This window comes from Octopus bimaculoides, chromosome 18 (genome assembly GCF_001194135.2).
Source record: "Octopus bimaculoides isolate UCB-OBI-ISO-001 chromosome 18, ASM119413v2, whole genome shotgun sequence".
In the NCBI taxonomy this organism is placed as follows: domain Eukaryota; kingdom Metazoa; phylum Mollusca; class Cephalopoda; order Octopoda; family Octopodidae; genus Octopus; species Octopus bimaculoides.
In genome coordinates, this window is record NC_068998.1 from 39,764,536 (window position 1) to 39,786,503 (window position 21,968).

At 35.4% G+C, this 21,968-nt stretch overlaps 2 protein-coding genes across 6 annotated transcripts in view; one reads left to right on the plus strand and one right to left on the minus strand.

Moving 5' to 3' along the window:
* The window catches only part of LOC106883154 (transmembrane protein 177), an 18,941-nt gene extending 4,961 nt beyond the window's left edge, over positions 1–13,980 (plus strand). For 2 of the 5 annotated variants that reach the window (XM_014934071.2, XM_052974299.1), the window contains exons 2-3: positions 11,323–11,526; positions 12,632–13,980. In XM_014934071.2, the coding sequence (XP_014789557.1) occupies positions 11,350–11,526; positions 12,632–13,375 (921 nt within the window). In that variant the 5' untranslated portion in view covers positions 11,323–11,349 and the 3' untranslated portion in view covers positions 13,376–13,980. Of the gene's footprint in view, positions 1–2,647; positions 2,786–2,817; positions 2,954–6,288; positions 6,546–11,322; positions 11,527–12,631 lie in introns of those variants that run through there. The other 3 variants (XM_014934067.2, XM_014934069.1, XM_014934070.2) reach the window with 3 other exon arrangements.
* Positions 13,981–14,379: 399 nt separating this feature from the next.
* On the minus strand, positions 14,380–21,964 carry LOC106883152 (uncharacterized). The gene is made up of 3 exons (XM_014934060.2): positions 21,654–21,964; positions 18,836–18,952; positions 14,380–16,409 (listed from the first exon to the last, which is right to left on the minus strand). Exons 1-3 carry the CDS (start codon positions 21,712–21,714, stop codon positions 16,174–16,176), a joined length of 414 nt encoding a protein of 137 aa, XP_014789546.1. The 5' UTR covers positions 21,715–21,964; the 3' UTR covers positions 14,380–16,173.
* Positions 21,965–21,968: the final 4 nt, after the last annotated feature.

The following is a 21,968-nucleotide window of genomic DNA, read 5'->3' on the forward strand; positions in this document are numbered from 1 at the left end:
ATATATATATATATATATATATATATATATATATATATATATATATATATACATACATACACATATATATATACATACATACACATATATATACATATATACCACATGTGTGGTGTGTATTCATATATATACAGGGTGTGTAAAGTATTTGAGGACATACCTTTTTGGGATCATTGCTGCATTTTTTGCTTACTTTGGATAATCTTTGTTCCAGAAAATAATAATGGCAGACCCTCAGCTTACTCAAGAAATGAAGAGGCATGCTGTTATTGTGGTTTTAAAGGCTGGGTATAGTGATTTAGAAATATTTTGATTTTTAAAAGTTGCCAGATCTTTCGTCTACAAAGTTTGTTAGGAGCTAGAGACTGAAGATGGAAACATATCACCAGTATCAAAACATAAAAAGCATTCTAAACACTCTGAAATCATCAGAACACCTGAATTTATCCAAAAAGTTCAACAGACCATTGATTACAATGCCAGAAAGTCCATGAGGTCAATTGGAAAACATCTCCATGTGTCGAGGAACAGTCAGAAATTCTGTCCACGAAGACATCAGATATAAGTCTTGTATGATGAGGAAAGGTCAATTTGTCAGAAAAAGCAAAAGAAAATCACTACATCAGATCTAAAAGGCTCTTAAACAAACTGAAAAATCCAGCAGAAGATTTGATTTGGTTTTTCTCAAATGAGAAAATCTTCAACCAAGATCAAAAAGTTTACAAAAGAAATGACAGATGGTTATGTGCAGAACCCTTCTGAAGTTCCAAATGTTATGTGTACAAAATTTCCTGCAACTGTCATGGTTTTAGGGGTTGTCAGCAATGAAGCACATGTGATGCCTCCTTACTTTCCACATGGCCTTAGAGTTAACTCTGCTGCCTATATTAAGGTCCTGGAAATAATTGTTTAGCCTTGGATAGACAGTGTATGCAATGGAAGGCAATGTGTGTTTCAGCAGGACTCTGCACTATCACACATGGCTCTAGTAACACAGGAATGGATGGCTGAAAATTTTCGTGATCACATAATCCCTAACATTTGGCCTCCTAATTCCCCAGATCTCAATCCATTGGACTATTACATGCGGAGCGTTGTTGAGAGAGAAGTCAATGAACACACCCATAACACCAACGATTCTTTGAAAGCTGTGAGAGTCAAAGTAATGTCCAAAATGAATCAGGACCACTTGATTCGAGCATGTAGATCATTTAGATCTCATATAGAAGCAGTAGTTGAAGCTGAAGGTGGCTTTGTTGAATAACATTATAGAAAAGTTTTATTTTTATCCTCGTAGCATTTTTTGATAAATAAAGTTATCATCTGTTATTATATATCTGTTTTTTTTTTATAAACATAATCTGGCCTTAAATATCTTACGCACCCTGTACACACACAGAGTGTATGGCGTTATTTCGCATGATTTATGCGTGCAGACTGTAGTGAACTTCCTTAGGCAAGGTAGATTACTCTGGTTGTCCAAGACGACTTTAGTTAATCACATCCATGCTGGATTAATTCTGTCGTTCGTTATAGGAAGAACAGTTAGCTGTAAACTTTCTCTGATGTTCAATGTACAAATATCCGAATGTTTCTACCCCCGGTAAAGCTCTTGATACACAACAAAATAGAACACCCTGCTGTATTTGCTAGGCGTTTGTTGAATCGATCGTAAACCCACGGAACACGACCGAGTATGCTGTGGTTCTATGGCTATGATACATACCACCTTTAGCCAGTGTTTAATTGCTGCTTACACTTTTAGATGTGATTAAAGTATGACTAATTTATCTTTATTTTTATGGTGGTTTCACCTGAGCTGGGAGGGGTTACCTGACTACACGATGATGGACTTTTCGACTGCTATAAGCTCGGAGAGAAACCTTTGTGATATGTGCATGTCGGGCAATGAAACGAGTTTTAATACTAGAGAAAAGTATTTTTATGGCTTACAGTCAATGCAGTTTGCGTAACACACAAGAGAAAGGCGGGTGGTCATAGTGGGAACGTCATTACTCATGGGTTTTCACCGTTGGGATTGACCCGATGTCAAAAGAGCGATGCTCTGCGTGGTCGTTCGAATATCAGCTAAATTTCTCTATAAGCATACCCTACCGCCTGAAAATAGAAATTAAAATAAATAGATATTCAATAAAGCAATTTAAGATTGATTGTATTTGAAAAGATGGGATTGTCGCAGCTCGAATGTCTTTGATTGATCATGCATAGGTGTACTCAATGGTTGCTGACCCCGGGTTAAACATCAAAGAGTAATAAAGCGGTAAGCGGCATTAGAGTATAAGAAAACATCTCTCATTACTTTAAGATAATATTAGTTATTTTATTATTGTTTAAGTGATGTTAAATAATTAGTGCCACCTTTTGCTTCGGCCATAACCTGAATATGTTTTCATATATTAAAAGGGATGCACAGGTAAGGGTTGTTCGAGATACAACCCCCACCCCCAATAATGATCTAAAACTTCTGAAGTTCAGGTGAGAAAAAACTGGAATGATAAAACTGAAGATTTTGCGCCGCTAAAATATATTATACCATTACTTTAATTTAAATTTTTCATAAAATCATTTGAAAAAGCATTTTCTCTGCTCCAAATATAAAATTCAGAGTTTTACTTGTTCACAGATGCGAAAATAAGGACTGGCTTTCATTTAGTAAACAAACATGTCAGCGCCCTTGTAAATGGCGTGGTTTTGCAATGTATAATCTACAGTTTCCTTTCTTTGACATGGTTATTTGATCTCATTCACTGCTGCTGCTATTATAGTAAGTTATTTACTCGAGTTTGGTTGTAGTTTTGATGTTGTTGAATATTAATTAAGATGTTATTTAGTTTCCGCCTTGAGTTTGAAGTTGTCATTAACTATTTCCGAAGGTCGAATAAGTGCCATGTCTAAACAGGTGTGCCCTGCCGAATCGAACACACTTGCTAAGGTATGCCGATTCCTTTATTAATTAGCCTTCTATCTTTCGTTGAAAGAAGTCAATATCATCTTCTAGTTCCTTGAGTATTAATATGGTAATTTTGGCGGAGGTAAAGAATACGTACATCACCCGTTTTCGGCGTAACAAAAACCCTAACCCTAAACACCGGTTGTACGTATTCTTTACTTTCGCCGTAATTTCTTACGTAAGCACACGATCAGAAATTTGGAAATAAGGGTTTAGTCGATTAAATTGGTTCTAGTAGTTGACATGTACTTTATTTTATCGACCCAGAAACAACGATAAACGAATAAACGCTTGACTGGGTTTGAATTGAGAATATAAAATGATCCAAGAGAAATACGACGCTCTAATGATTCTAACAAGTCACCAGCTTACAGTTGTTTCTAACATAGGCACATAGGGTTGTAACGTAGTTAAACTTATGAGGGAGGAGGCCAATTGATTAAATGAATCTCCTGAACTTACCTGGGATTTTGTTTTATATAGAGGATAACTCCTCTAGACTGGATAAAATAAAGTCCAAAATTACGAAGATAAAAAACCAGAACAAATACTGCAAAGTATTTTTACCCCGACGCTATAACGATTCTAGCAATCCACCACCCTTCTGCGTAATGATATAATAATGATATATCCTCTTATTGATACGGATTCAAATTCGTTGAAGGAGTGGTTTCACACAGGTTCACAAGAATACTGAAAATTTACTAATCTATCCGTCTCCTCCGCTTACTCTCCTTGGGACAGTCGTGGGGATAGTGTCCTCAGACACCCTCTCTTTAGGGTTGTATAAGAAGAAACCATTGTTAGACTTTCCGGCTGCATTCCAAACCGTGACCAACTGAGGCTATGAATATCCAACCATCTTAGTCCTAATCTACCTCTAGGTCTCCTGTCAGCTTACCCTGAAGAATCTGTTTTGCAATTTTTTCCTACGACACGCTAATCACATGTATGCAGTACTGGAGCTGTAACCTGTCAGTAACAGGAATTAAAAAAAAAAAGTCCAAGATTTATTGTATGAAATATGTCATTTTATTTATTTATACTTTTAGCATGTTATTGCTGCAACACAACCTAGACACGAGTAGGTTTGATTTTTAGGTAAGAAATATAATATTCGATAGATTAATTACTAGTTAGTAGGTTCAGGCAAAAACTACGCTTTTTTCCCACATTAAGACTTTCTTACTGCTTTTTCGTTTCTAGGACACTATGAAAGTGAAAGCATTTATCTCGTGAAAAGTAGGTGTTTTCCGAGCCAAAAGACACGAGTGATTTTTCCTTTATTATAAACAATGAAAACATTTTCTGAGAAAATGAAACTATTAAAGAATGAATGTGAACCGTAATGTGCCTGTTAAATACAGTAGTGCTGTTCAAACTTTTTTTTACTATCGCCCCTAACACTGTTTCTAGACCCCGTAGCTACATTCAATGCCCTCCCACCCCACATTTTTAACATACATGCACGTAATATCAGGCAAAAATAATTTAGTTCCAAGTACTGGTCTAATGCTGGTGACTACTTCCACAACATTTCCTTACTTCCTGTAAGGGAATGCTATAAGAATAGATGGTATATATTCAGTTTTGTTTATTTGCTTATTTACATTTCAAAGTCTGATGTCGTGATTATGCCTAACAAGCATTTTATTACCGTATTAAAAAAGTTTTCATTTGATACTTAAATGGAAAACAAAGACTTTAAAAAAACTATACAGATGCACCCAGCCATGCCCTCTGTCTCTGATACTCTTGTAAATTTTCCCACTGTTCCACTTCCAGCAATGCTGTACAACATCTAATATGTTGTTCTCATTATTAAGTTAGCTCTGCCAAATGTTTAGTGATTGCATTCATAACTAACATGATTATTGTTTAAAACCAAGTGGACTCTACTAAAGGCACCCAAGGACCAGTTGATAATGTTAAATTGGGCAACAGTTTAAAGATATTATTCAAGAACATAGGACACAAAGAAATGGAATAAATATCATAATCTGTCTCATCCAATGCTTTACTAATTCTGCTCTGGAATGACATTTTATTTTATTGACTCCTGCAAAAAATAAAAGTAAAATTTATATTGGCATGATTTGATCTCACTGTGCAGAGAATTGTAATAGGATATTTCATCTTACAATCTGCCAACAACCATACTCATTTGTCATCTTGGATAAGTTCTTATGCTGGGCAAGAGGTGGGTGTCTGATGTTTTGGGACTGACCCTTTGTCTAAAAGGGAAAGGATTTTTCAATTCGGGTTTCTATATAGTAGTGAGAATGAGAATATAGCAAGACAGGGCCAGGAGAGAGGGGATGAATATAGGAAATGTTTGGAGCTGTTGTATAAAATAAAAACGATAAAAAGTAACAAGTTCCATATTTGCATTGTTATAACAAAGTTCAATGAGTGTATGTATGTGTGAGTGGGGTAATGAATATGGATGTGTAGTTAGTGGACAGGTGACGAAATTTAGGGTGTGTGCTTGTGAGAACAACGAAAATAATTGCTAGATGCAGGGTAAAAGTACACCAGTGACAATGTTCAGATTGTGTGTTTAGTTGAGTGGAATACCATAGTTTTAATAACAACACACTCTGTGATTCTGCTCTTAAACCTTTCCGTGAAAATAATAATACAGAGCTCTTTGTTAAATTTTTCGAATTAATCGACAGTTCTGCTCTTCTAAACCTCGTCATATTTTTATTTTATCTATCTTTTACTTGTTTCACTCATTAGATTGTGACCATGCTGGGGCACTTCCTTAAAGGGTTGTGGTTGAATCAATTTACCCCACTACTTCTTTTTAAGCTTGGTACTTATTCTATCGATCTCTTTTTACCAAACCACTTAGTTACAGAGATGTAAATGAACACCAGATGTCAAGCGGTGGTGGGGGACAGACAAGCGCATTTCAGTTTCCGTCTACCAAATCCATACACAAGGCTTTGGTCGGCCCGGAACTGAACTCAAAATCATGTCGTTTGAAAACAAATTTCTTTCTATACAGCCACGCATAAAAATAATTTTCTATTGCCTTGGTATTTTTATTTACGAAAGGAATCCCAGACAAACAATATTCCAAGAATTAACATTTGCCTTTTTTTTTTTTTTTTTTTTTCCGAATTAGTAATTCTGATTTTGGTATTAAAAGGGTTAATTATAAATTAACAATCGATATAAAAATGCTCTGTTACGGGTTAGTAGTAAGGGTTTGAAAACTATGGAAAATCATTTCCTTGGGAAAGTCCATCTAGAGTTGTCCCCCCTTATAGAAAGTGTTTAACTTATAAAAGCTGGTAGTCCTGTGTTGTGAATTGGCAGATTTGTTCGTGTCTGATAAGATAACTTGCAGTATCTGTTGTGGCACTTTGTGTTCTAAGTTTAAATTATGCCTCTTTGCGGTGAGGAACGGAGCATTCAAGCCCCAGCTAACAGTGACAGACCTCCAATATCAGACAGATTATTTATTATTATTTTTTCAATTATGGCTGGGTTCCAACCTGAGCCGTTACTGGAAAGAACAGTAAGAATGCAGAGGGTTTGGGTTTGGCACCTGTGTAGCAGACAGGTATGTATAAATGCAATTGTGTGTGTGAATATATATATATATATCGCCTGTGTTAGAATGGGGGCAGCTGATGAAGGAAAATGTTCTCTATGTGGCCTGTGAGTTTTCTGTACTCAGGTTATTATTATTTTTTTGTCTACGTTTTGTTTGCAATGTCCTGTACCCAGATATGCACCTATATATACAGGTAGATGTAGGTATACACATACTTGTACGTATATATGCATATACTCATTTATTATTTGTTTTATATATATATATATATATATATATACACATACACACACACATAAACAGACACGCGCACACATATACAACTTTAAAGAGGAAATTTATGTTTTGTTATTTTGACTGTGTCTCATAAAGCCTATCTCAAATCTCATTGAGAGATTCAAAAAAGAAAACAAGAGATAGGTTTATAATTTACTGGTGATGTCTATTAGTTACAGGAAGTAAAAACAATTGGCTATATTTTGGTAAAGTTTAGTAACTAGAATTATTTCTGCTTCTTGTAACAAACAAACGTTTTGCCATTTATAAGCCACAAATAAGGTGGCCCATCCAAGTGGGCAAACATTCATCTTCTCAACACAAACAAAAATCCACTGATAATTACCATATTAACTCCTTTATTTATTTATTTATTTAGTCGTTTGTTCTCTCTCAAACAGTAATACTCACCTATCTTATGGTTGACCATTAAGTCAACCCTTCAGTGGTAAATGTTACATGCTGACCTTTATTCAGAATCTCTCTTGTCTACAATGAAACGTGAACCTTGTGTCAGTTAGCTAATTTTATTCCTCTTGTCAAATAGGAGCCAACTTTCACGAAGAAATTTATCTCTTGAAGGCCAAGATGTCATCACGTTGGTTGGATTATCCTCCTTCATCTTCATGCTGTTCTTGTTGTTGTGCTTGATGTAGGCTTACTTGGCCAGCAATTTGTGTTGTGGGTTTTAACACTTCCAACCAATTTCAAGTTATTTCATGTTCATGGGAAAAACTTTTTGTTTTCAATAGTTGTGATTTTTTGTTTGTTTGTTTTTTGTATTGTTAACTTCATCAGTAGAAATGAAAGCAGCTAAATGACCTAAATGTGCAACATTAAATATATGTGTCAGTGGCCTTGTAATTAAGAATGTTACTACCATTAGTTTAAATATAACAGTCCCAAATTCAAATCGAGTCTAGTACTATATATATATGTATATATATATACAAACACACACACACATTCTTTTACTTGTTTCAGTCATTTGACTGTGGCCATGCTGGAGCACTGCCTTTAGTCAAGCAAATCAACCCCAGGACTTATTCTTTTTAAGCCTAGTACTTATTCTATCGGTCTCTCTTGCTGAACTGCTAAGTTATGGGAATGTAAACACACCAACATTGGTTGTCAAGCGATGGTGGGGGGACAAACACACATACACACACATGACTGGCTTCTTTCAGTTTCCGTCTACCAAATCCACTCACAAGGCTTTGGTCGGCCCGAGGCTATAGGAGAAGACACTTGCCCAAGGTGCCACGCAGTGGGATTGAACCTGGAACCATGTGGTTGGTAAGCAAGCTACTTACCACATAGAAATGAGAAACCTGATAGATTTTCTTTTGTGATGAAACACATTATAGTGGTTCTGGGTTCAGTCCCGCTGTGTGGCACTTTGGCCAAGTCTTCTACTATAGCTTTGGGCTGACCAAAGCCTTGTGAGTGGATTTGGTCGTTGGAAACTGAAAGAAGCCCGTCGTATATGTCTATATCTAAATGTGTGTCTTTGTGTCTGTTTGACCCTTCTATCACTGCTTGACAACTGGTGTTGGTGTGTTTACATCCCCATAAGTCCTGGGGTCAATTTGTTTAACTAAAACCCTTCAAACTGGTACTCCAGCATGGCTGCAGTCAAATAACTGAAACAAGTAAAAAGAAGAATCAATGCATGAGGACGTCTGATAGTGGTTAATAAAGAGATATGTATTGAGTACTTTTTCCTCTATCCATAAATTCAGCCCCACCCCCACCCATGCATACATGCACACACACTAACAAGTATTGCTTATGATAAGACATTATATATACATTTATTCATTATGTATTTGATAGGTCTTTCAGGTTTCCATATATAAAACTTGTTAAACTGTTGCTTTGGTTGTATAGCGTGCTGCCATATCTGTGCTGGTGCCATGTAGTAATGCCTGTGCCAGTGCCACATGAAAAGCACCTAGCACACTCTAGGTAAAGTGGTTGCTGTTAGGAAGTGCATCCAACCATAGAAACCAAACCAAATCAGATTGGAGCCTGGTGCAGCTCTCCTGCTTGCCAGTTCTGGTCAAACCATCCAATCCATGCCAGTATGGAAAATAGATGTTAAATGATGATGATCACACACACACACACACACACATTCACAAAGGCTTCTGATGTGACATTTGCCAGTGACAACTGTTTCATTTTAAACTACCCCCCCCCATCCCCTCGTCATTTTTATTTATATACACTCCCTTACTACTCCCCACTACCACCACCATGACTGCTTCTCACTTCAACACAGCAGTTGTATGTAATAAGTAAGTTGCCATCATCACAAGTTTGTTATTATCCATCCACATTGCTCCTGTCTTGAGATTCCATTAAAATAGGAGACATTGCCTCCCTCAAGGGACATTTTTTTCTCCTTGTAGTCAATGTTATCTTTAGGTTGATCTTGTCATTTCACAGCTGTGCAAAATCTTGCCACATATTGAAGCAAGGAACTGATGTCTTTGACAGACAAATTCCAAGCCTGCTTTTCTATTGACTGGCTTGTTGAAACTGTCTAGAAATGTAATTTTTCTCCTAAGATGGCAGAAATGGTAACATACCAGACTTAAGTTTATTATACATTTGTAGCCAGTTAACAACAGTGCTATTGGGTGTAGGTTTTCAATGAACCAATCACTTGCTCATCGTATTTTTAACAGTGACTAGGGAATGTCTCTGGAACTTGGGATGGAACAAATACCAGAGGGTATTTTTATTAGAAAGCAACAGTTTGCGTTGGCTTCTATTTTGCTGGTGTTTATATTCTTCACTGATGCACACCAAACCCCACACGTTCATTTGTTTTATGTCTGTTTATCTATGTTAGCACAAGTTAGATGAATACATATTATTGAGACAACCTTTTACAGCCAGGTGACCTAGTTGCTAACTCTTAACTGTTTTTCAAGTAAGGAATATTTTCATCAAACTTCTCACTTGTTTACAAAAAAAGACAGAGCTAGCATATAATTTGTAGACAAGGAATTAAAAAACATTGCATGCACACACACACACTTTTATGTGTACGTGTGTGTGTGTTTAATATCATCAATTTAATGTCTACTTTTCCATGTATGCATGAGTTAGTTGGAATTCATTGGGGTAGAATTTCCATGGCTGGTTGCCCATTCTGTCACCACTCTTCACCCGTTTCTAAGTAAGGTAATATTTCCCCATGGCCAAACATGTTTCCATGGAAGATTGGAAATGAAGGACACAGCTTGTATGAAGGTGACACTCATTTACAGATATCACATAATGTCCGGGCAAGGGGACTCACACACACACACACAAATCTGTAGGTAGATATATGGTGGGCTTCTTCCAAGTACCCTTAGTTAAAAAGTTCAATTAAGTGCTCCAGGCTTTATTCAGTATGGAGAGTGATGTAATTCATTCATGGAGAATTTCTCTATGATTCACTGATTGGTTCAACCCAACGATAATATCCATTGAGTAGAAATGATTCTGTGCGTCTGAGAGAAGTAAAAGCTCTGTGAATAAATTGTATGTATCATCATCATTTGGTGTCCATTTTCCATGTTGGCATGGGTAAGATGGTTTGACTGGGGCTTGTAAGCTGGAGAGCTGCACCAAGCTCTAGTCTGTTTTGGCTTGGTTCTGCAGCTGGATGCCCTTCGTATCGCAAACCACTCCACAGAATGTGCTGGGTGTCTTGTGTGTCACCTGCACAGGTGCCTTTTACTTCTCACCGGCACTGGCCATGATCACGATTTCACTTAGCTTGATGTGTCTTCTCAAGCACAACAAATTACCAGAAGTCTCAGTCACTTGTCATTGCCTAGAATAGGTGCAAATATCTATGTATGTATGTACATGGATGGATGGTATATATGTGTACACATATATATATGTATGATGTGTGTTTGCCATGAAAAACTGTACTCTGTACACTATGTAAAGTAGTTGACCGTATATCTGGGCCTATTTTTGTTCAGCATGTACCTTAAGACAGTAGGGTGTGATCTGAGGAAGATTTATCTGTTATTTCTAGCAGGTCAAGCAGCTTCATAGAACCTCCTTTGTTGGCTTGTTTAGGACTTGGGGTTAGCAGTGAGGTGAAGCAGAGGTGGGGATGAGGATGGAACATGAAATGAATTTTAGTTATAAATGGTGTAAATAATGATAGTTGTGATAGTGACGACGACGATGATGGTGGTAGTGGTGGTGATGCTGATGCTGATGATGTTGTCGGTGGTGGTGGTGATGATGATGATGAGGGTGCTGAACTTGATACAGAGATAATGATGAATGATGATGTTGATAATAATGGTGGTGATGACAATGGTATTGATAGTGGTAGTGAGGAGGAGGAGGACACTGACACAGGTAGTTATGATGAGGATGATGAAGTTGATAATGGTGGTGGTGCAGCCAGGAGAAGGAGAAGGAGGATACTACAATTTTTTTTTTTTTTTCATCTTTAATTTTTGTTTCCTTTCTACCATTTCAGCTGAGTAAAATCAAGAATCTTTAGAAGATGGCATCAAATACTTTTCGCAGCCAGGCCATTGCTGCAGTTGTTGTCTCTGTCACAGCTGTCATCAAAGCCATTCCTGAGACTTTGGGAATTAACAAATACAAAGAATTTTTCCAGTTCTATGATGCAACAAAACCAAAACCAATAGACAATGACACCAATGAACTTTTAGAAGAGGTAGGTTTCTCTGTAAGACATGCAGCCAGGTTCTCTTCCTCTTCTTTTCTTCTTCCTCCACTCACTCCCCTTCCCCTCCTCTTTTTCTTATTGAGTCAAAAAAGTAAAACACCAGTCAATTACTGGGATCACTAATTGTCCACTCTCTCTCTTTACAAAAATTACTGGCCTTGTGCCTATAATAAAAAAAGAAGAGGATTATTGTTGTTATTTTATTGTCTTTGCACAACCTCTAATGCTGGAGATGTACTATGGTATGAGCTGTTCACTACCACTGAACTAAGATAACACCCTTTAGTTTTCAAGCACCATCCAGAGTTTTCAAGCGATTCCAAGCAGTGCTGTTTTCTGCAATTGCTCCAACCTTATTGCAGCCCCTATTTGTTCCAGGTACTTCTCAAGATTTTTACTCACTGTTCCTGGGGCTCCAATAATTATTGGTACTACAACCACCTTTTTCAGCAACCACAACTGCTTAACCTCCCAAGCTAACCTGTCAAATCTATCAACTTTTCTTTCTTCTTTATCATATACCCTGTTGTCAGCTGGGCATGCTATGTCTCTGACCCAGCATCGTTTGCTTTCTTTCTCAATTAACACTATGTCTGGTTTCCTTTTCCCTCTCATGGTCACACTGGATCATAAAATCCCATGGGATATTTGCATTATCATATTCAATGATGCCTTTGGGTTTATGTTCATACCACTTTTTTGCTCTGTCAAGTCCTTACTTGTTGCAAAGTGTCCAATGGACAATCCTTGCTATGTTGTGTCTATAGTAGAAAGGTATCTAAAGATGGCAAGCTGGCAGAATCTTTAGCATGCCAGGCAAAATCTTAGGGCATTTTGTCTGTCTTTACATTCTGTGTTCAAATTCTGCCGAGTTCAACATTGCCTTTCATCTTTTCGGCGTCAATAAAATAAGTACCAGTTGAGTACTGGGTCAATGTGATTTACTAGCACCCATCCCCAAAATTGTAAGCCTTGTGCTTATAATAGAAACAGTTATTATTATTATCATTATTATTATTTTGTTCAAATGTTTTATTGTTGTTGTTTTTTGGCATTTATTCAATGTTCTTATTTTTCTTCTTTGTCTTTACAGACACTTTTCAAAATAAACCTTGATCCTCAATTGGAGAGCAGACTTGAAATGTTTGTTAACTATGGCCAGGACATCATACACAAAGGTAGTTTACACATGAAGAGTGGTGCCATAATCGGCCTCCCGATCTTCTTCAGCTACAAAGAATTGTCAGACATCCATACAGCACACCTAAAACTGAAAAACAAATCTATTGATTGGAATACTGAAAATGGACAGAAATTTTCAAATTCTATAATTATGAGCAACAAAGCTAAAAAGTTTGCTATTGCACGAGAAATTCATTATGTTGCAGACCACAACATCGCCATTGAGTGCGGTCTATTGGTGTTCAACATGAGTGCTGTTTATTGTGCTTATTTTGCAATGGATGGCCTTTATCGCCTCAATCAAAAGATGAAGTTGTTTGGCAAGGTTTTCTTGGCTAGTTCCTTCTACCTTATGGCCTTAGGAAGCTACTTATTTATGTATGATATTTACCAGCGCCGGAGAGACCGGCATGCCGATTCAAAAGCTGCAAAATTAGGGAAGGATTATATTGAAGGAGGAATAGAATTTTATAACTTGTTGCTGCAAAGAAATGCAGCATTGTATGCTTTGCTTGGTGAAGATGGCAAGAAAATTTACACACCATTTGGCAACACAAAGATTTCTGTTCGAATGAAATCTCTACCAATAACTGCTCGAAGAGATTTTATGAAAGAAATTCTTGCTAAAGAATCAGAGGAGAAACTGCAGAGTTGATGTTGATCCAATTATTTTGAAATTAATAATAAAAAAAAAAATGAAGTATCTTTGAAACATGTCAGCTTGAGAAGGCATCTGAGACAAGAACTTTTGGTGTTTTGTTTTTAACCCATTCACTACCATAATGTTCACAACTTGGATCTCTGCTGTTCATTCATTTCACATTTATTTTTCTATAGTAACATGAGTAAGATGAACGCATATTATTGAAGTATTATTTTACAGCTGATACCGTTCTTGTTACTAACCCTTATCTGTTGTTCACGTAAGGGACCTCTTTTGTTTCACTCATCTGAAAGTGCTGACCTAGTGAACAAGAAATTTCACTAACTTACACTGTTTCTAGCTCAACACTTTCATGCAGAGACACATGTCCATGCCTACACAGACATAGATATTTATTATATATATGACAGGCTTCCAAACAGTTTCCATCTATCAAGTCCACACACAGGGCACTGTTCGCTTTTGGGCTACAGAAGATGCATTCCTAACATGCCATAGTGTGAGATAGAATTCCTTGTCAGCTTAAAATATCTCATTTAAAGTCTGTCATTTTCCCATGTATTAACTACAGAATAAATCTTACTTAACTAAGTAAATATGGCAGTATGCTGGTTATTGAACTCATGTTACTTACAAAAGTCTCTTAGGGAGTCAGACTAAAGGGACATGCAGTAATTTATCAGGGAGTTAAAGAGACAAACAGTAGATTGCTGGGAAGATAAAATAAAGGGACATGGTTGTCTGTTGGGGAATTAAACTAAAGGGACAATAGTTTATTAGGGAGCTAAATTAAAGAGGCATACAGTAGTCTGTTGAGATAATATAGAAGTAAATGTTATCTGCTATTAGATTCAGAAGGTTAGAAAGAAATGAAGTGTAGCATCATCTGTGTGGGAGTGGGCATTATTGGAGTTGATGGTAAGTCATTCATGTGCCAGAGGAAAAGTGTTATGGAACAAAACTGAACCTTGAATGAAAGAACTAAAATACAAATATTAAAAATCAATAGTCATTATTTAATGAATGAGTTTATTGCTTAAAAAAATCCATCAAAATCTGATTTCCCCAAATAACTTCAATCATTTTCTTTGATTTAGCTTCCCACTGCTTGTAAATTATCTTCTTTGGCACTCCATCAGTCACAACGACGAGGGTTCCAGTTGATCCGATCAACAGAACAACCTGCTCATGAAATTAACGTGCAAATGGCTGAGCATTCCACAGACACATGTACCCCTAACATAGTTCTTGTGGAGATTCAGCATGACACATAGCGTGACAAGGACGGCCCTTTGAAATACAAGTACAACAGAAACATGAAAGAGTACGGCAGGGTTCACCACTACCACCTGCCGGAGCCTCATAGAGCTTTAGGTGTTTACGCTCAATAAACACTCACAATGCCTGGTCTGAGAATCGAAACCGTGATCCTATGACCACAAGTCCGCTGCCCTAACTATTGAGCCATTGTGCCTCCATGCTTGTAACTATATATTGTAGCAGTGTTGCTACAATATACAATACACATGCAATGTTTCATAATTGTAAACAATACAGTGTATACACTAACCATAAGATGCCTTGGGGCTAAGTCTTCAATATCTTCATTTTCATAAGTTTGCATTAGTTTTTTTCTTATCCTCAAATGCTAGGCTATCTCATTTCCCCCCAGTTTGACCATGGTTATTTTTAAGAGTGGAACCCAAAGTAGACGAAAGTATAAAGAATAGCTTATAAGATATTTTGTTAAAAAACTCACTGGATAGAAAATGTTGAAGGGTATCCTTCAACTTTTTCTATTATCCAAGGGTTTTATTTTTAACCTAATATCCTTCATACTTTTATTTATGGCTTTACCTATTTCAAATTCCACTGTTAAGAATAATTTACTTCATATCTCTCAAAATTACTAAGTTCATATAATGTTAAACATGTTTATCTTATACAGGAGGCATTGTATTTAATAAAATATCTTGTAATCTGAAGTTCTTTAATGCAAAATTAATTTTCCTATTGATTCCATGTATATGGAAGTCAAACAAAAGATATGTTTTGCATTATGGAACACCTGCTTATGCAAAATTTTCATAAATGCAACATTTCTGCTCTACTGGGAATCCTGGAATTAAATTTCTCACATAAATAGATATGTTAGGTCATCTAACAAGCAAAAGATATGTGGTCCTGTTTCTTGTTTGTGTTTATAATGAAAAAAACTATGGAAGCCATACTGGTGATGAATAAGGCAGGAGAGAGGTACATGTTGCTGTTAATAGGCATTTCCATCACCATTAAGTTGTTTGAAGTGGGTACAATATGATGGTAGTTAGAACCAGAACCAGAAGTATTATGTTTCTTGGGTATTGAACACTATTTCCAAAGATTGGGATATTCCCCAAGGGAGAGAAAGAGAGAGATTGAAGTATCTGGTGCAAGTTGGAGGGTGTATTATTTCAAGATAATAGAGCATTGTCAGGGCAGGTATCCTTGTTGGTTTGAAATGACTGAAGTTATTTTCATACTTGGCATGTATGTATATATGGTGGTGAGTTTGATGGAATGGAGATTTCCCTTGTGTGTAGTGTGGAGCATGATGTATAGCAAGCGACAAATGGGAGAACTTCTTATAAAACCATCATCATTAAGAAAGTGGGGAAAGGTAAATTCCACAAAGTTAACAGAGATCCTTTGTGCAAGTGACCAAAAGAAGGATCAACTGTAGTTTGGAAGATGGGAATACTTGTGGATTACCTAATGTAAAGAGTCATTCTTCATGGGTGACTGGATAACTAAAATAAGATATAGAATAATAAGAGTGAAAAGGAAAATTTCAGTGCCAGAATGTCAAATTTTCCTTTTGAAGCTCTATTGCAAAGATTTTCTAAACAAAAGCAATAGAATTTAGGTTCCTCAACAGTTGGAATTTGGCTAATATTGCGACATCCTTCTTGGTAATTTATATCTAAAAGATCGAAGTACTGTTCCTGTTCAGAAGTGACACATCTGCGATCAGCTTTAAAAGGATCTGAAAATAATAATAAAAGTAATCAAGCTTGTAAAGAAATGTTATCCAATTAGTTAAATTATATTTCAGTCAATATGTGAATATATATCTCAACATGTCGTAACCTTGACTACAGAGAGAGACAAAAGATAAAGTTAATCTTAACAGGATTTGAACTGAAAATGTAATGATCTGGAGCAAAAACTGCTTTAACCCTTCAGCATTTAAACTGGCCCTATCTGGCCAAAACATTTTATCTGCTTTATGTTCAAATCAACTAGATGTGTCCTCTCATACCTACACTATGGTCTTATTCTAAAAATAAACAATCACATCATTAAAATCTCAAAGCTATGAGATAATGCATGATTAATTCAAAACAATGTGAATAAAGAAGCATTACTTCTGAATGCTAAAGGGTAAATCATTCACCAGGATACCAGGAATGAAATTCTGGGAGAGAAAGTTGATTAAATGAACTTCAGAACTTGATCCTGAAGAGATAAGTGGGATTTGGACTCCCAATATAAGTTATTAGGTTGTCCAGAAAGTTCTGAGCGTTTTTGAGCTAAATCTTTTAACTCTTCATTGAACACACCTGAAATATAACAGTTAAAACATTAGTGTTGCTTGAAGTGGTAGTGCATCTCTTCTTTGTTCCTGATTAAAAATTGATTTATCTTTCATTCCGGTTACCCTTTATTGACATTTGAAATGGATAACCAAAAACTTCATATTCGCTTTGTAATGCTTTTCTTTTTTAAAAAAGGAGAAAATACTGCAAAGGCTTGCAAAACCATTTGTGAAGTTTATGGTGGTAGTGCTGTAGGTGAATCAACTGTTCAAAGATGGTATGTAAAATTTTAAGCTGTAGAGTTTAGCTTGGAAGATGACAGTCACAGAGGAAGACCTTCAAAATTGGATGAAGATGTTTTGAAGGCAAAAATCGAAGAAAACTCAAATGTCATGACTAAAGAACTTACAAAAGAGTTGAAGGTTTCTAAAAATGCAGCTCATGAACACCTAGTGAAGCTAGGATACATTTCTTGCTATAATGTATGGGTCCCTCAAACTCAGAAAAGAATTGCTTGGACTGGTTTTCCATTTATGATATGCTTTTGAAACAGAATGCAAGCATGCCTTTTTTGAAACAATTTGTGACTGAAAATGAAAAATGGATTGTGTACAAAAACGTAGGGTAAAAAAGATCCTGGAGTTTGTGTAAGGATCCCCCAAAACAGCAACCAAAGATGAAAAGCCATGCTTTGTGTCTGGTGGGATTATAAAGGCATTATTTATTATGAGCTCTCACAAAACCAGACCATTAATTCTGACGTGAACTGTCATCAGCTGACTAATTTGAACTAAAAAATCAAAGAATTGAGGCCAGAGATTGCCAACGGGAAAGGGGTAGTGTTCCAACAAGACAATGCCTGACCACATGTCTTTGGCTACCCAAATAAAGTTACATGAACTTGGTTGGGATCTCTTACCCCATCTACCATATTCTCCTGATATTGCACCATTCAACTACCACTTATTTTTGTCTCTACAGAACTCACTGCAAGGAAAAACATTTAATTATTTAGATGGAGTCAAAATGCATCTAGATAACTTTTTTCTTCAAAACCAGTCAAATTTTATGCTGATGGAATATTTAGATTGCCTTATAGATGGACAAACGTCATTAATAATAATGGAAATTATTTCATTAAATAAAATTTATTGAAAGGTCAATTATTTACATCCCTTTTTGCATATTAAAAAATGCTCAAAACTTTCTTTGAAACCTAATACAACAACTGCAAGGCATTTTGCCCAATACTCTAACAATTTTGCCACTCCTCTTCCACAAACAGATTGATCTAAGAATGCTATCAAAAAGAAACAAAAAAAAAAGCACCAAAACAAAAAAATGTATCATTATCATCATCATCATCTTAATGTAGGTATAGACCTAGCCATGTGATTAAAAAATTGGTTTCACAATCACTTGATCCTACTGTATAAGATACCTTATGTGTCTTATACCATAACATTGAATCAACTATATAATATTGCTTACAATATTGATATGGGAAGACAGAAACTGGAAAGACTTGCTTGTCAGTTAATTGGCTATGACCATTTGAGCATGTCCTTTAATGGCTGACAATTTCTGCATCTCTGATCATGAGCAGGAGTAGTGGGGGAGCATCAAAGCAATGTATTGAGAAGGATTCTTTGGGGTTCGAATAAATGTAACAAAAGCAGAGTTTGAAGGAAATATTAGCCATTTTTCATACTTTCTAGGGGTAAGCAAATAGAAAATAACAGTTGCTACCCAAGGACAAAAATCGTATTTGTGTATTGCTTAATATCCACTCTGAAATAAATGGAGTCTGTCCACACACCAGAAAGAAAAGAGAATAATATATGAAACTTAGAAAAGATCTTCAATGTCTTACCACTATAATCCACTGTTGTTTGACATTTATTGCAGCCAGAGACAACACTGTACTTGTCAATGGTGAAGTTTAGCAAATATGAACAACGGTGACACGCATAACAATTGATGTTGACCACTGAAATATAGGAAGAAACATGAGAATGATCAGGCAATGTAGAGTATTGGATATAGATTCAGTGACACTATCTATTCATGTCAGGAAAAAATACTAGGTAACTTTGAATGTATTTCAACATTATTCTGACCTCATCATTAAAGTATAGTCTTCTCCATACTTGCTACAAAAAAGTGATGAATGAATTTAATATTAGGAAACTAGAAATTTATTATGTTGTGAAGCAAAAAATAAAACTTATTAATCAATAACTAATAGTTTTCTGTTTATGAAGTTTTAAATATGGGAAGACATCTCTCGAACTTTTTCTGGCCCCCCATTGAAGTAAATCACCAACCCAGTATTTTCCATGGTAGTTACCAAAGAATCACTATATAAATACAATTATACATTTATTTATGTGTAGGAAAAATATGATCATTTGGAGGTTAAAACTCACAAACACTAGCCACTATACAAGAAAATAATAGCTTAGTCATAATATAATTAATGCATGGAGCATAAAAAAAAATAAACATGGTGGAAAAAATTTTCATTAGCCCTTTTGATGCTAACACATCTGAGACTACTGGTTCTTTGATACAAACTTCTTGTTTTAAAAAGCATTTAATTAAAACATTCCATCAAATTTTCATTTCATGTTCCAAACACCAGTTTAATAAAGACAAACTAAAGTCTTAATTATTTTCAAAATTAATTCAAACTAAGGCAATGTAATTCAGCTGAAATATGGTAATAACTGTGTTAATCAATGTCAGGTTTTATTTTCATAGTTCCAGCAAATACAGAAGTATCTAGACATGTTTTGGACTTATACTGACCTCTGCAGAGAAATGCAGCTAAAAATCTAATATATATCTATAAAATAAAACTTGAAATTTTAAAAGAATTGCATGATGTGCCTCAGTAAATATATGTGCAGTATCTGTTTTATTATTTTTCTAATTAAACTCCAATATAATCATAATCTACACCGTCTGAAAGGTATTTGTAGAAAATTTCATGACCAAATACCAATTTTTCTGAAAGTTATGAGGAAACAAATTCAACTCGTGTGAATTATCTGAAACTCTCACCTACCTACCCTAGGGAAAAAATTTCACAACAAATTCTGATATAATTGGAATTCACACCATATGAAAGGTATTTGTAGAAAATTTAATTATAAAACACCAATTTTTCTGAAAGACGTGAGGAAGCAAAGTTAAAGGATACACTCGTGTAGCTATGTCGAAAATAGGATATCATTTTGAAGGAATTTAGTAATTATTTCTAACAGGTCAAATAGTCGCTGAAAGACTCTTGCATGCCAGCAAAATTAGCCGACACTTGGAAGTCCTAATCAACGTTTCTTTTGTAAAAATTAGTAAATACTGCTAAATTAGTAAACACTGCTAAAAAAAGGATTGAATAATCCTTTAAGTTTAATGTTAAGATTGTTTTTTGTATGCAATTTGACATAAAATCAGACACTTATATAATATATATTATACAAGAATTTTATTCGAACGAATTAATATTAGTATTTCTTTTTCTTAAGCTTTTGACGAATTGCTAAGTTACGGGGACATAAGCACACCAATACCGATTTTCAAGAGGCAGTGGGATACACGTGTGTGTGTGTGTGTATAGGTGAGGGGGTAAAATGGGGTGTTTTTATGTATTTTTGACTTTGAGACAAAATATATTTTTTTACAAATGTTCACTACCTTACAAAAACTATATCAGCTAAGCAAATGACCTTCTCTAAATGCATTAAAAATACTGTCACACATTCAGAGCATTATTTCAGAAAACTGTCAGTTCCCTTTGAGAATATAAAAGACAAATTTAGCTGGGGTAAAATGAGTAGACCAAGATAAGGTAAATTTTTGCCTCTTCAATTCTCCAGAATTACATTTGGAAACAGACTCTTGTACAACACTGTCCATCAGAATGATGAGAATTGTAACAAAAAATTTAAATATCCAGGTCAAATGACAGAGGATCATGGTAAAACAGCACATGATACGAAATTAACAAGAATCAGCTAAATCAGAAAAGTCAAAATATTCTCTATGGTTTCTTCACTAACTGCTGGAATAGCTGTTCCCGACATATTTACGAACCATGAAGAGAAACAATTATTTAAAATAGTCATTACTCATTTTACCCCATTTTAGACATTTTTTTTCTTTAAAAAAATAAATTGAAAATTATGAAATTAGGCATTAGGGGGGTGGGGACAAATGACTTAGAATCCAACAGAGAAAAGAATATTGATTGTTAAATACCAAAAATTATCCAGATATTTTGTTAGTAACCTCAATTACGATTGGGTCAAAGCTGAAAAAAATTTCTTGAAAAAAAAAAAGTACCTGTCACCTGACTATGTTCCAAATTCTCTCAGCTTTAACAATAACAACTGTGCTGACTAATTTTTACTCGTAAAGATGATGCAGCAGTACAAAGTTATGATGCAGGACTTGCAATTTCAAACAGGTAAGGAGAAAATAACGAAATCAGAAATTACTCATTTTACCCCGCTTACTAATTTTGCACCCCCTTCGATTTATTATACATACACGCACACATATATATACAAATAATTATATATTAGATATATAATATGATACATATTATATATAAATAATATATATTAAGTATAAAGAGAGAGAATGATTGCTATGCGTGCATAGGACTGTGTATATATTATACGCACCATAATTTATTTTACTGTAAAGAAAACAGGAGATAATAAAAAATCTAACAAAAGCAGCCATATAAACAGTATAAAAGAAAAAAATTCCAAACACTAGGATTTCCGGTGGTTACTGTTTCATTCGTTATTTATGTTGCTGTAAGCTGCAGTCTTGTAATAGTTCCGTGATATTTTATGGTTAACTTACTCTATATCGTTTATTTTTAATTAAGCGCTATATACCTTAATTGCCATGACAATTATCTAACTTCCGGCCAGGTGAATCAATGTTTTTTACCTTACTGATCTGATTATAAACAATACCAACAACAACTC

Bases quoted from the DNA above. Each gene is read 5' to 3' on its own strand.
- LOC106883152 (XM_014934060.2), bottom strand. From the start codon at position 21,714: ATGGCTGCTTTTGTTAGATTTTTTATTATCTCCTGTTTTCTTTACAGT. The intron at 18,953-21,653 runs GTGCGTATAATA...CCTATATTTCAG, and splicing joins TTACAGTAAAATAAATTATG to TGGTCAACATCAATTGTTAT. The intron at 16,410-18,835 runs GTAAGACATTGA...TATTATTTTCAG, and splicing joins AACAACAGTGGATTATAGTG to ATCCTTTTAAAGCTGATCGC.